Source organism: Phalaenopsis equestris, unplaced genomic scaffold (genome assembly GCF_001263595.1).
Source record: "Phalaenopsis equestris unplaced genomic scaffold, ASM126359v1 Scaffold000202, whole genome shotgun sequence".
Lineage (NCBI taxonomy): Eukaryota > Viridiplantae > Streptophyta > Magnoliopsida > Asparagales > Orchidaceae > Phalaenopsis > Phalaenopsis equestris.
Window position 1 is genome coordinate 213,965 of NW_018164644.1, and position 13,884 is coordinate 227,848.

At 33.8% G+C, this 13,884-nt stretch overlaps 1 protein-coding gene across 1 annotated transcript in view; it reads left to right on the forward strand.

Moving 5' to 3' along the window:
- Positions 1 to 2,761: 2,761 nt before the first annotated feature.
- The window catches only part of LOC110022780 (protein REDUCED WALL ACETYLATION 3-like), a 26,445-nt gene continuing 15,322 nt past the window's right edge, over positions 2,762 to 13,884 (forward strand). The window contains exons 1-5 of the mRNA XM_020721887.1: positions 2,762 to 3,318; positions 6,832 to 6,923; positions 7,738 to 7,875; positions 7,990 to 8,046; positions 8,124 to 8,196. Coding sequence (XP_020577546.1) covers positions 3,286 to 3,318; positions 6,832 to 6,923; positions 7,738 to 7,875; positions 7,990 to 8,046; positions 8,124 to 8,196 — 393 coding nt within the window. The 5' untranslated portion in view covers positions 2,762 to 3,285. The remainder of the gene's footprint in view (positions 3,319 to 6,831; positions 6,924 to 7,737; positions 7,876 to 7,989; positions 8,047 to 8,123; positions 8,197 to 13,884) is intronic.

A 13,884-nucleotide genomic window follows, 5' to 3' on the forward strand; every position in this document is an offset into this window, starting at 1 on the left:
GCCACAAAGGTCGTAGTGAGGGCTGTAATGACAACAATTGACCACATAAGCAGTGCCGGGCAACTACGATAACATAATTTGGCCACAATGGTTGTGGTTAAAAACTACAGTAGTTATTAGTCATGTTGGATGTAGTTCGACACACAAGCCATAATGAGGAGCTAGAATTACATCAATTGGCCACCAAGGTCGTAGTAGGTGCTACAATAGTAGGTGATTGCACTAGATACATCAATTGTCTACGATGTGAGAAGAGAATTTCATGAGTCAAGAGAAAATCATCATATTCTAAATATGAAATTTAACAACAATTGTTGTAGAGAGTTATCATCAGATCTTCGATGCAATGTTATTCTTTGTATTTTATGGGTGGTCAGTGACGGTCGAAGATGGTCAGTGAGTGGTAGTTGATTGCTATGGATGGCGGCAATTATCAACGGGTCTTCAAATCCATAATGACTCTCAGATTCTAGTCATTCTCTTCCTCCTGCAGATCTCAATCTAACGTCATTTTCATGAGGTGAGTGGGGCTCTATTTAAAGATTTTGTGACTGACATCCTCCCAAAATATTGCATGAATCAGGACCACAACATTCGATGACCCATAGTGATTCCCTCGATCGACATATATTTTATTGAAATTTAAGTGTCATAATGACATCAAAATTGTGCGATCTTAAACTTATTGGATTCTTCTTATCAAGATGCTCAATTTGACTATAATCTTGTAAAATTTTGAGTCCATTTGAACTTCTAATTAACTACCTAAAGCCTCCAAGAATAGTTTAACGACTTGATCTAGGCTTACTTGACTCAAATAAGATTAATTTTGGTATCATTGGGTTCATCTTGTTGAGTTTGTTAACACAAATTGTATACTATGGTTGTAATAACATTAGCTTGTCGTAGAGGCCACAATTGAAAGTTGTAGAAGTAGTTGGCCACATAGGTTGTAGTTGATAGCCGTATGGGTATCATAGTAGACAATTGCAATAACGCCAATTGGTCACAAAAGTCGTAGTTGAGGGTTGTAATGACAACAATTGACCACATAGGCAATAGTGGGCAATGTAAGTTGGCCACAAAAGTCATGGTTGAAAACTGCAGTAGAAATTAGTCACGTAGGTTGTAGGTGGTCACACATGTCATAATAAAGAGTCATAGTAGCATCAATTGACCACCAAGGTCATACTTGGTGCTACAATGGTAGGTCATTGCAATAGAGATATCACTTGTCGATATACGATGTAAGAGAGGAACTTCAGGAGTACATAGAAAGTCATTGTATTCTAAATACGATATTATAAGTAGATTTTGCAAAGAGTTATCAACAAATCTTTGATGCAATGTTATTCTTTAGCTTGTATTGCGGGTAAGTTGTTTTATTATATTCAGGGTGCATCATCACATCATATATTGGGTGCGTCATTGCATCATATTTGGGTGACCGTATTATGTGTGCATCATTACACTTATTTAGAGTGTACCCTTACACCGTTTCGATGTGTTATAACATTGTATTCATGATGCATCACTACATTGTGTTCATGGTACGTTGTTACACGCTAGACCACATGGTTCATCGATGACAACGAGTAGTGGATGGTCAGCGGCGATCGAAGGTGGTCGATGAGTGATGGTCGATTGCTACGAAGGGCGTAAGTTATCATTGGGTCATTGAATCTAGAATGACTCAGATTTTAGTCATTTTCCTCATCCTTGAGGTCCCAACCTAGCGCCACTTTCATGAGGCGACTGGGGCATTATTTAAAGATTTTGGGAGTGACAACCGCTATAAATATTGTAGGAATCAGATCTACACCATCAGATGATATTTTATGGACATGTAAATGCTTTGATGACATCATGATTGAGTGATCTTGAGCTCGTTGAATTCGTCTCATCAAGACGCTCAATTGACTATAAGCTTGTAAAATATTGAGTCCCTTTAAACCTCTAATTAACCATCCAAAGCTTCTAAAAATGATTTAATGACTTGATCTTGACTTGTTTTGCTTAGATCAAATCGATTTTGGTGTCATTGGGTTTGTCTTATTGAGCCGGTCATTTTGACCGTTAGTTTGTTGAAATTAGAGCTTTGAACGGTTTTTAATTTGAATCAAAACATTTTTTATCTAAAAAATGCCTCAATAGTCATGCAAAATGTCTTGAGAGCCATGCCGAATGTTAAATATTTTGATGACGCATCAGCTTTGAATGCTTGCTTTCTCATATATTATTAGATTGAATGGAGTCCATCCAATGTTTTTATAAATAGACAAGCACAACTAGAAAAGACAAAAAAAGTCTTAATATTCCATTCTACCAAGACGCTAGTTCTCAAAATCAATAGAAAAATAAAGTTTTAGTACGAGGTCTTTTTAAGATATATCTAATTATAATTCTATTTATAATTTGCACATCTATTTTATCACATTTAACTTTAGAGACTATAACTTAAGCTACAGTCAGGAAGATAAATTATTTATGATATGTTGATTAATCTTTTTTTATTAAATAAACATAACATATAAAATTTATATTGATAAAAAATAATTCAAATTCTCTTAAAAATGACTATTTTATCCATTTAAAAATAATGCGCGAACTTTAGTTATTCAACATGTAGCCATCTGTGTTGCCGCGCGCGCCATAGTAACCGTGCTACTACCGGCCACGCACCCTCTCCTCGATCCGGTTACATAAGCGGCCACACCGTACCAAACAACATTCAATGATCGAATCATGACCTAATGTAGATTAAAAAACAAATTAAATTAAAAAAAAAGAAAAACCAGATCGTCGAGCGGCAAGAACGATCTCTCTGGTTTCTGATTTTCTTCTTGCTCGTCTCGATTTTAATACTGAATTATACTGTTTCTGTAATTTATCTTGTTGAAGGCGACGACTAGAAGGCAAGGAACCAACAACTCCCCCAACCGCCCACCCCACCCTTTTTTTTTTCTTCATAAATTTTCAACCCCCACGGAGAACGACCCTTCTCCCGCTAGTTTCATCTGCCTTGCTTCAGATCCGGCCCATCACCTTAGGGTTTAAATACTATCATCTCACCATCTGTTTCCTCGTGTTGATGAAGATTCACTGAAGACGGTTCCTCTAACCTGGGTAGCGGGGATAGTGGGTGGAGAGGAAGAGAAGGGCGGTTCTGTTTATATTGGAAGTATATCTCGCATTTTGATCTGTGTTGAGTTGTTTCCCCTTCGTGGGGTTGCTTATTCTGATCAGATCATTTGGTTGTTTTTCCTTGGCTGAAGCCCCAGGAAGATGGTGGAATCCGGTCCCTTAACTCCCGGTCAGGTGGAGCACCCATCCTCTTTTAGTTGGTTTTGCTTTTTAAAATTTCCGATTTTTCACGTGATCCTAGTGGTTTCTGGATCTGTGGCTGATTTGGTTTAATGATTTCTTTTTCTTTTTTAATTTCTAATTTGAGGTCGCATTGCAGTAGCTAACACGTCAATCATTCTTTGAATTTGCATTGGGTGTACCTATTGGTCATGTTGCGTGGGGAATGTGGCATAGTGGATCTTGTTCGTTTCAGCACTCTAGTGATGTTTGGAAATGCTCGCCCTTTTCAATTAGGGTTTTTTAACGAGTATTTTGAAGAATGGAGATATAAGAAAGTGTGAAATATGGTGCAGAAGCTCTAGTTATAAATGATGAATTGGCTTAGCGTGTTAAAGATTGAGGCCATTGTTGGTTACTCCGCCGATATGCCTAGCTTGGTTACCACTTACTGTGCATCTGCCTCATCTGCATGGCATGCTGTCACCAGAACTAGTTTTAGAATTTGATAATTGATAGTATATTAAATATTAGTTGTCCCAGTTATGCAATAGAATGGGAGTAGTGAACATGAGTAATCAGGCTGATGAGTTGTTGTATAAATTTAGGGATTGCCTTGTTTTTTTGAAAATAAGATGCCGATATTGATGTTATGATATATGTGTAATGTAGGAACTATATGTATACAAATATAATACACAGGAACATACCTTCATGAAAATATGTGATGGAACGTGTGTATATGCATACATGGGTTCTTTTATAACATTTTGTGTAGATATATTTTCATATGTGCATAGTACCTACATACCTTGTAGCTACATGTGTACATGCACATGCATTGTGAAAATAATACAATAGAGATAAACACACACACACACACACACACACAAGTTTCATATACACATTCATTCATACATCCATTGTGTAGTTTACAATATTTTGTGGCTGAACATACAATCATGCTAACTATTGTGCATGCTATTATACACACATTACTCATACATATTAAGTGTTTGTAGATGGAGAAAAATAGAGTCAATTATTTTTTAGCATAATTTTGATTCATAACTTCTTTACGATCTTGATTTTCCATGCAAACATACATATGCATATGCTCGTATAAATTGATGTGTAGAAAAACATATTGTCTTAATCATTATCACCATCTTCATTAGTCTTATGTCAGTTATATGGAATTTCCTTAAATTTTCATTTGCATGAGTTATTAAATCTAATTTGCTCAAGTCTTTTTGAACAATTCTATTCATGTTGGTTTAGGTCCACTCCTTATTGCTACATCTTTTGTACTTCATTTACATGCCCAAACTACGCAAGGTTGTTTTATATAATCTAATTTCGATTGATTTATCTTACAACATATACAAATATTAAAAAAAAAAAACTAATAACATCCATCTAATATGATTAATTTCTAGTTTTTATGTGCATTTATCTTAAAATGCTTATTTTTTTTGTCATGGTTAATTTGATTTAATTTACTTTTCTTTACTACCCAATAGTTAGAGTGCCCAAGAGATTCGTGATTCAATGAGATGGGGACAAGTCGAGAGGATTTGAAAGATTATAAAGGCACTTTTGAGAAAATTTGACATTTTAAGAGAAACCCAAGCTAAGAGCATTGCTATCCAGTGAAGACGATGCCAAGAGGGAACTTGAAAAGGGGTTTGGAAAAAAGCACGCGAGAGTCATGTAACTCTATTACCACGTGTTTATTGTCTAGTATTAATGGTGATAGCTTGTTCTCTATAATCCCTGATTTCTATGCAATTCAACGATGAATTTGTCGATGCTTCCTTGTAGCTTCTCCAATTTAAAACTTAATTTCTTATGGTAAATGCACACTTATTGTAACTATCATTTAGTATCTTTGTAAAGGGATGTAAGAGGAGGAAAGGAGATTAACCTCTCTAGTACTAGCTTTTTTAGTTAGAATCATAGAGAAACCATTGTTGGGCTCTTGGCAATTCCTAGAATTGAAGAGAGAGAGGCTCTTTGGAGTTAAAGAGCTAGAGAGGGAGCGGATTCAATGAATTATATATTTTCTCTTTATTTTTTGCCTAATTTTATATAAATGAAATGTGTATGATTTTTGTTTTAAGACTAAGAATACAAATTAATAATCTCACTTCATTAGCACTCGACATGTTAGTTGAAATTATTTTCGGTGTCACGTTGATGGTAACAAATTAGTTTCTTAGGTAATTGAACACTAGTTTCAGAAGAACTTTGGTGCATGATGTTGATGCAATGCAGTTATCAGACATTGAGATATATATTGGTAACCTTGGATAATTCAAGAAGAAGAAAAGATAAGTTGATATATCAATTTTATAATGAGAAACCTCTAGTGACTTGGCCAACTAAGTTGCACTCATTTAACAACATTTTGTTGTGATGATGGAGAGATTGAGCAAAAATTCCTTGACAACGACTTTAGAAGTAGAATATAGGTAAGATCAATTCCAGAAGGAGATATATCTATTATGACATCGAGAATCTAAGAATTTTTTTTATAGGAATGAAGTTGTCTTATAAATAAGAATCTTGAATATTTTTAAAAGGAGGTTAGCAAATCGTTAAGGTTACCTTCAATGGATAGTGTAGGGAAGCTCGATGCTTAGGCGGACTTACTTGACATTTACTTTAATCTCTATGACATTCTTCCAAACATAGTTATTTGGCTCAACTCAAGCTCACCTAGCTCACCTTGATCTAGTGGAATGTTCATCTTCGGCAAGGGCGTGAATAATCACCTAAGGACGGTTCAAGACGATGCTCCTATAGGAATTCTATTCTATGGAGTATGATGAAGAAAGATAAAGTTTTATGAGTTGCATCAATGATAAGAATAAACCATACAAGGCTATACAATTGATTTTGAAAATGATTCTCCAGTAGGAATTCTATCATACGAGGTATGAAGAGGAAATGTAAAGTGTCACAGTTTACATCAATGATAAGAATAAACCATAAAGGCTATACAACAATGCTTAAAAGAGAAGCATTGATTATTGGTGTAGGGTTGTAAGTGAATCAAGTTGTCACGACTTGATCTGATAGCTCAAAATTAACCAAGTCAGGAACTGCGGTCGGACGGTATTAATATTTAATCTACTTTCCATAGGTTTTCAGAAGCTTTCAATATATTAAAGAGCCGCTAAGAATCCACATAGTATGATACACATAAAATTGAAACATCCAAGAATAAGAACACAGTCTGTAGACATCTCAAAGTAGCCTATAACCTTAGGGCTTTTTAGGGATCAATCTGTTTCTTCTTAATACATGGGCCTAGAATGCAATGCCAAATTGATAATCTCTATGTTTCTAGGCTATTTTATATTGTAAGCAATAAGGACACACAACTCTGTATTTGTAGGTTAGACTGCATCAAGAACCAATCTAGGGTGAAACTTGAATTACCAATCTTTGATAAATACACGCCTTGTTCTAAATGATTTTTTAATATCCAGGTAACATTAACATCTAATTTGTTTCATGCAGGTTTCTTTTTTGCTTGGATTTATTCCTGTATTTACAGCATGGTTATATTCAGAGATATTGGATTACAGGAAATCCTCCTCTCTTTCAAAAGTGTAAGATTCTTATACAAACTAAATATTCTAGAATAGTGTTGCTTGAATATTATTGTGTTTAATCAAATGTGAAGAATTAGATGAGCAGTTTTCTTATATCAAAATATAAGGCTTCAATTATTAATGCATAATTTTAGTCCTTCGTCTTACTTTTGTTCTCTGTTTCATATTTTGTTATGCTGAAGATGAATAAATTTGGGTTCTCTTGTTATTTTTAATGTTCTTTGGATCATGAATACCATTCAACTAAGTGTTTAAAGACATTTTCTTTACACAGCCATCTTTAATTTTTTTTTGAAGCATATGTTTGAATTTTGTTCTTTCTAGATGTTATATTCATCAAATATGTCAAAACGCTTCAGAAGCTTTTATTTAATGAACTGCCTCAAAAAATAGTAGTTTTGCTATTTATGAACAAAGGGTTTAATATGTAGTATACATGAATTCATTTTGTATATGGGAACGATTAAAATAATGATAAAAAGAGGCTATTTTGATGCTTTTAAATCCTAAAACCAAGTGAGATACGTTGATAACTAGCATTTATTTGCATTTCGAATTGATTGAGATGTCACACAAAAAAAGCTTTATTTTTCTTACTATACTGATTGGTTTCCACATCAAGCAGAGTAATTTGTGTGCTTGATGGCGATAAAAATTGGAGAGGACAATCTAGCAATGTTCCTTGCAGTTGAAGTTTAAAATTCTTATGTGCCTGCTTCTGTATGCACTGCTACTACTAAGAAAAGAAAACTCACCTTTTTGTAATGATTGCTTTTTTATATTCTAAGCATCTTGTAAATGCTCTTTGCAGCCATTCAGATACCAATCTGGTTGAGTTGGGAAATGGAACTGTTAAAGAAGGCGACCTAGTCCTGTTGCTTGAAGGAGGCTTATCTAGGTCTGCATCTGCAAAGTTTCAGAATGCTTCTATCCGGACAACGTTAATCAGGTTAATATTGAGGTGTAGATTTTTTTTTTCCTGAAAATAAGCACCTGCGGCTTACACAACCGTGAATGTTCAAGCTGTTAGTAACTATTATTTCTGCGTTAACATATGCTGCAGATTTGTAACGATGGATGAATCGTTTTTAGGTGAAAATCGGGCTCTTTTAAGATCAATGTAAGCTTCTCAGGCAGATCTTTGCTTGAAAACACCTATTATCATTTATTGTCTTAAGTCTAATTTATGTCATACAGGTCAGAATTTGGTGGGGTCTTGATCTACTTCTACATATGTGACCGAACAAACTTGTTTCCTGAAACCAGCAAGGTTTGTTCAGTCTTCAGTTTGATTGTAATTTGTTGTAGGTATGTTTTAAAATTTGCAAATGTGAAAAAGTGATAATCAATTCTAACAGACTCAGGTATCTATAATTTTCCCTTTTTAATTAGTTCGTACCATATAGGTCCATTACCTGTTGTTAAAGGATACAAAATTTGTTATTAAGATGCAACCGGAAGATTCTGGTATACAATATCTTAGAAAGATGCTACTTTCGTTTTCATTAAACTTTTGAATTGCAAAGAACATGCAATTTATTGATTAGAATGATCATACTCGGCTGATACTGTAGTGCCTTTGCTTTTTGATTAGCTTTGTTCCTGTGGACATAATGATATTTTGTAAGACCGCATGAATCCACATTTCCATGCTAAGATGAAAGTGAAATTAGGTTGGTCTTTTCAGTACCAATGGTTAATCTGTTTGGATTTTTTATAAATAATATAATTCAATTTTAGCATTATCCACTTAATTTTATTTATTATATTAGAATGAAAATAAAATGCCTTTGCTATTACTGTGTTTGTCAGGGAATTTTAGGAGTTACCTGCCAACATATTCCTATCTTTGAAGTCATCAAATATTCTCATGAACAAGCATTACTTGTAGCAACACATATGTGGCACTTTATTTCATTGTTCTGTGATATGCATTGTTGGATCCAAAGTTTCTGTGAAGAATAAACTAAAGCTTACTTGACAATTTAATCGCATTTGGATTTGCAGTGTATCTCTTAAAGAATTGGTTTACAATGAACGTGACTGAACCCCGTTAAATAAATAGTGAAATTTTGGCAATGTTAAGGGAATAATTTGAAGAAATAAATATTTCACGAACTACATCTTGCCTTTTGTTTATTTTGAATGCACAAGCCTAACATATGACCTCCTCTTTTTAGTTGGAAACATATTCGATACTATTTTATTGCCAACCATGACAAGTACATGGAAAAGAATTTCATGATCTCACTCTGGCTCTCATTTGTGGGTTAGTTCACTTGTTGAGTTTGAGTTTAACGAGTTGATGAGCATTCTTGGCAACTGTTGGACTTCATGAATTATTTAGTCAAGTTTAGGCTTTGCTTGAGAGAGCTCCTTTTTTTATAGAAGCTCCTTTACAAGTAGATTTAAAATAAACATCGATATAAAATTATAGTTATTAAAACTGATTGCTAATTTGTATAAAATTTTTTTGTGCATTATTAATCTTTAACTTTTCTAACACAAAAAACTAAAATATTCCTCAATATCACTACTCTCGCATCTCTCACTCTCCACGTATTCTGAGATGAGAGACAACAAAGCTGTAGTCTTGGAAGACTTCCTCCACCTTTTTAAAAACTTCAATTGCCACTTAAATTATTTCTAGAGATCATTGAGATTTTCAATTACTTGTGTCATCTTGTGTAAGTGATGCTGAACACCTTTTTAAGTATTCTCTTACATTATCCTCCCTTGTGAGTAGAGGACCACATGAAAAATTGACATCTATAGAGACCTATTCATAATAAAAGGCTTCAAGGATGTGAATATCATTTCTCGTTGGGGATCATGGGCATGGAATGGTGGATTAGAAGTTTAGGGAGTAGAGTATTATGTACTTTTTCATTAGGTGCGCCAATGGATGGCTAATTAAGAGCAGGACGACTAAGATTACAGAGGATAAGGCTGCGATTCGCTCTCTCTATTGATGATTACGACTATTTTATGGGTCTCAGGTATTTTTTTCTTTGGTTATATTAGGTGTACTTTTCAAATATGGTTATTAAAGCAGGACTTGCCCTTTGACCCAAGCCGACAAGTTAAAATAATCAATTTTTTTTTGTAACTTATATTTGAAATTTGAATTCTATCTTATTGATTGATTCAAATCTTTGTGACCTATTGGCTTTGAAATTTCTTAGAACTTGATAGTAGATGTCGACATGGAATTTGAGATGGTACCTGTTTCCTTTTTGAATTATGTAAATGAAGATGGAAACAGAATGTCTAAAGAGGAAGGAAAAGAGACCTTTCAAAAGAGGAAGGAGAGGAAGAAGAGGATGAAGAAGCAATCATTCCTCTAAAAGCTCTAGGATGATCGCACTTACGGCTTTGATCCCGTAGATCTTTGCTACACTTGTGACAACGCTCTCCATAACAAAATTTTGGCTTTAACAATAACTAAATTCTAATGACTGTAACTAATTAACTAAAGTTACATTTAGGCGAATTCTAGGGTGAAGTTGCAATTGCTTGGTACGGTGCTTATCCCCTTTGAAGGTGGTACTGATCATTAAACCGACCCTTCACTTCTGCAAATATTGTTATTTCAAAGGTAAACACATCAAGCAAGTCAATCAAGGAATTTTAATTAAATATTTTTAAGATTAAGACAACTCCAAAGGAGAGCAAGGGGACTTGGGAAAAGAGTCACTAATGCATCCCTATTACACTACTAGGCCCCCATATTGCAATGAAAGCTGATGTATGGTTTAGAGCATCAAATACAGTTGTTGGTGACTTCAACATTAATCCATCGGATACAAGCATCAGATATAGTTGTTGGTGACTTCAAAATTAATCCATCAAATTCAAAGGAGAAGTTAACTAAGCCTCTAATGCTCTCTTGAACCTTAATTTTATCAAGCAAGTTGCATAAGATTTTGGAGTTAGGCCCTATAGACTTTATTTCATAAGGATACTATGACGAAGCAAATTCAAGCATCAGTAAAACTAGCTTCTTCATGACTTGGGAATTTACAAGAGGTGTGAGGATCAACATACTGAACTTAGCTACTTAAACTAAAGTGAGATGAAGTGTGCCTTTCTATAAAACAATAGTTATTCTCAAGCTAGTATTGAATACAGTTGTTGGTGACTTCAACATTAATCCATCAGATACAGTTGTTGATGACTTCAACATTAATCCATTAGGTTCAAGGTGAAGTTAACTCAGTTAACTAAGCCTCTAATGCTCTCTTGAACCTTAATTTTATCAAGCAAGTTGCATAAGATTTTGGAGTTAGGCCCTATAGACTTTATTTCATAAGGATACTATGACGAAGCAAATTCAAGCATCAGTAAAACTAGCTTCTTCATGACTTGGGAATTTACAAGAGGTGTGAGGATCAACATACTGAACTTAGCTACTTAAACTAAAGTGAGATGAAGTGTGCCTTTCTATAAAACAATAGTTATTCTCAAGCTAGTATTGAATACAGTTGTTGGTGACTTCAACATTAATCCATCAGATACAGTTGTTGATGACTTCAACATTAATCCATTAGGTTCAAGGTGAAGTTAACTCAGCCTCTAATGCTCTCTTGAACCTTAATTTTATCAAGCGAGTTGCATAAGATTTTGGAGTTAGGCCCTATAGACTTTATTTCATAAGGAAACTATGACGAAGCAAGTCAAGCATTAGTAAAACTAGCTTCTTCATGACTTAGGAATTTACAAGAGGTGTGAGGATCAACTAGCTACTTAAACTAAATGGAGATGAAACGTGCCTTTCTATAAAGCAGTAGTTATTCTCAAGGTAGCAAACAAAATGGAGAGATCTTTATGCTATAAGATTTTAAAGGTTGTTGCTACTTAGAAGAATCAAATGATTTAGCAGTAGGCTTCTCTCACCATGGTTGTGAACCAAATTGAAAAATTTCACCTTGATCTCAAAGGCATTCAAGAAGCCTATAATAAGAAAGCTTTTCAACTCCAAAGCTTCATAATTGGATTAAACTCATCCTTAATTAATGTTAACTTGGGTATGAAGTCCCTAACATACTTAACTGAAGGTAATTGATGTTGACTTCAAAGTTTTGCAAGAAACAATTAGTTGATATTTATGATACTTTTGTAGGAGTGTTCAAATAGAAATGGGTCCTTGAGTGTAAAAAATGCCAAATTGAAAGCAAAGCTGGCTAAAGCATCAAATGAAATACACCTTATTAACAACTTCTTGAGTTTACATGACTTGAGTTTACATGAATCCATATAAAAAAAAAAAAGATTACATGAATCCCATTACCAAGAGAACGAGAAGGAATCGCCTTTTGCTTGAAAATTGTAGGGAGACAAGATGTCATTGAGACTAAAAGATTTGCGTCAATGACTATATTTTTGAAATGAATTATTCTAACTTAAAGGATTCTGAGGATGATGAAGATGGGGACCAATAGGAGCTAATTTATAGATTTTTTTTTGTTTCTTTCCATTTTTTAAAGGTTTAGGGTTAACCATAGCAAACCAATTGTACTAAAATTTTTTGAAATAAAAATAGAAAATTATCTTATTCTCACGTAATATATTTATGAATATAATATCTTTTATGGTAGTTTAGATAGCATGCGACTATTTAAGAATTACCAAATAAGTCGATGCTTGGTTCAACTCATACTTCATTTTTAATCTGTATTTCTTGTTTTTAGAACAAATTATCATTGTTAAGCTAGGCCATAATTTTTGTTAGATTTTTTATCTTCATGAGGATAACTATCCATGGACTACATGAATATCTTATCTCAACGGGGATTTCGAGTTCTAGAAATCAACTTTTACTCCTTAGAAATTCATACTATTTTAGCATGACACTTGTTATATAACTTTAATGAATTTAGAGTATTCAACCATACATGCTTATGCAGAGATCAAGTTGTTGTTTGACTTGTAGATAACCTAATCATAGATGAGTTGTAGATATGTAGGCTTGTAACTTGTAATTTTTTTACTTTAATTAAGTATAGTATTATTTAATAAGTTCGTTGGACCTAACTTTTTTGTTATTCAAAATTCATTCCTTAACTATGGAATAATTTTGTTAAGGTGAAAACTAGTCTTCTGGCTGTGAGTCGTATGTTGCTTTTGGAGATTTGTCTTAATCTTTTTGATATAACCACTTGTAATGACTTTGTAAGTCTATAGTTAGTTAGCCACTTGCTCAATTTGTTAAATATGCATTTAGGTGCAAAATTTCTTTGAATTTATTTATATTTTTAACTTCTTGGTTTTATTTTGTTGAGGTTTGACCAACTTCAAAAGAAACTAAGTGTTAACATCAAGGTCAAGTTGCTAGTACTTCCCTTAGTAAATAAAGTCATCAAGTTCTTTAGGATGAGTTCCCAAGTCCATCAAACACATAAGTAAATGGAATAAGATCACTTTTTATTTTTTCATTGTAGAGTATTTGTATTACAAAGAAAGAAAAAGAGTAGGCTTAGTAGTCAAAATTATTTTATTTATTGATTGAAAGTATTTTTACAAACAAATCTCTCCTGAACACAGTTACATGATGCCAAACTGCCTTGACACATCGGCCCCAACACCACCATGAATTGTGAGGATGATCCATACAATTTGAATCTTATGTGTTTGAATAAGCTCATTTTTTTATCACCTTTGTCGCTTCATCAGGATATTGTAGGTCAACAAGGAGCTATTTCAGGTTTTTGACATGAATCTACTCCTTAACAGGACTCTAGAAGCGGCGACAATACTACATATTAAGCTTATGGTCTTTATGGAAGATAAACGATTTAGTTGGTTCAAGAGCAGACAAAATAGTGCACATTGGTGACAGTTGGCTTAAGTACTTGTCACAAATAATATCTAATATATCCATCAGCAACACTTCAAAAGAAGTGTGACTTGAGTACCTCTAACATTGAGTCAATATATATATATATATATATATGAGTTA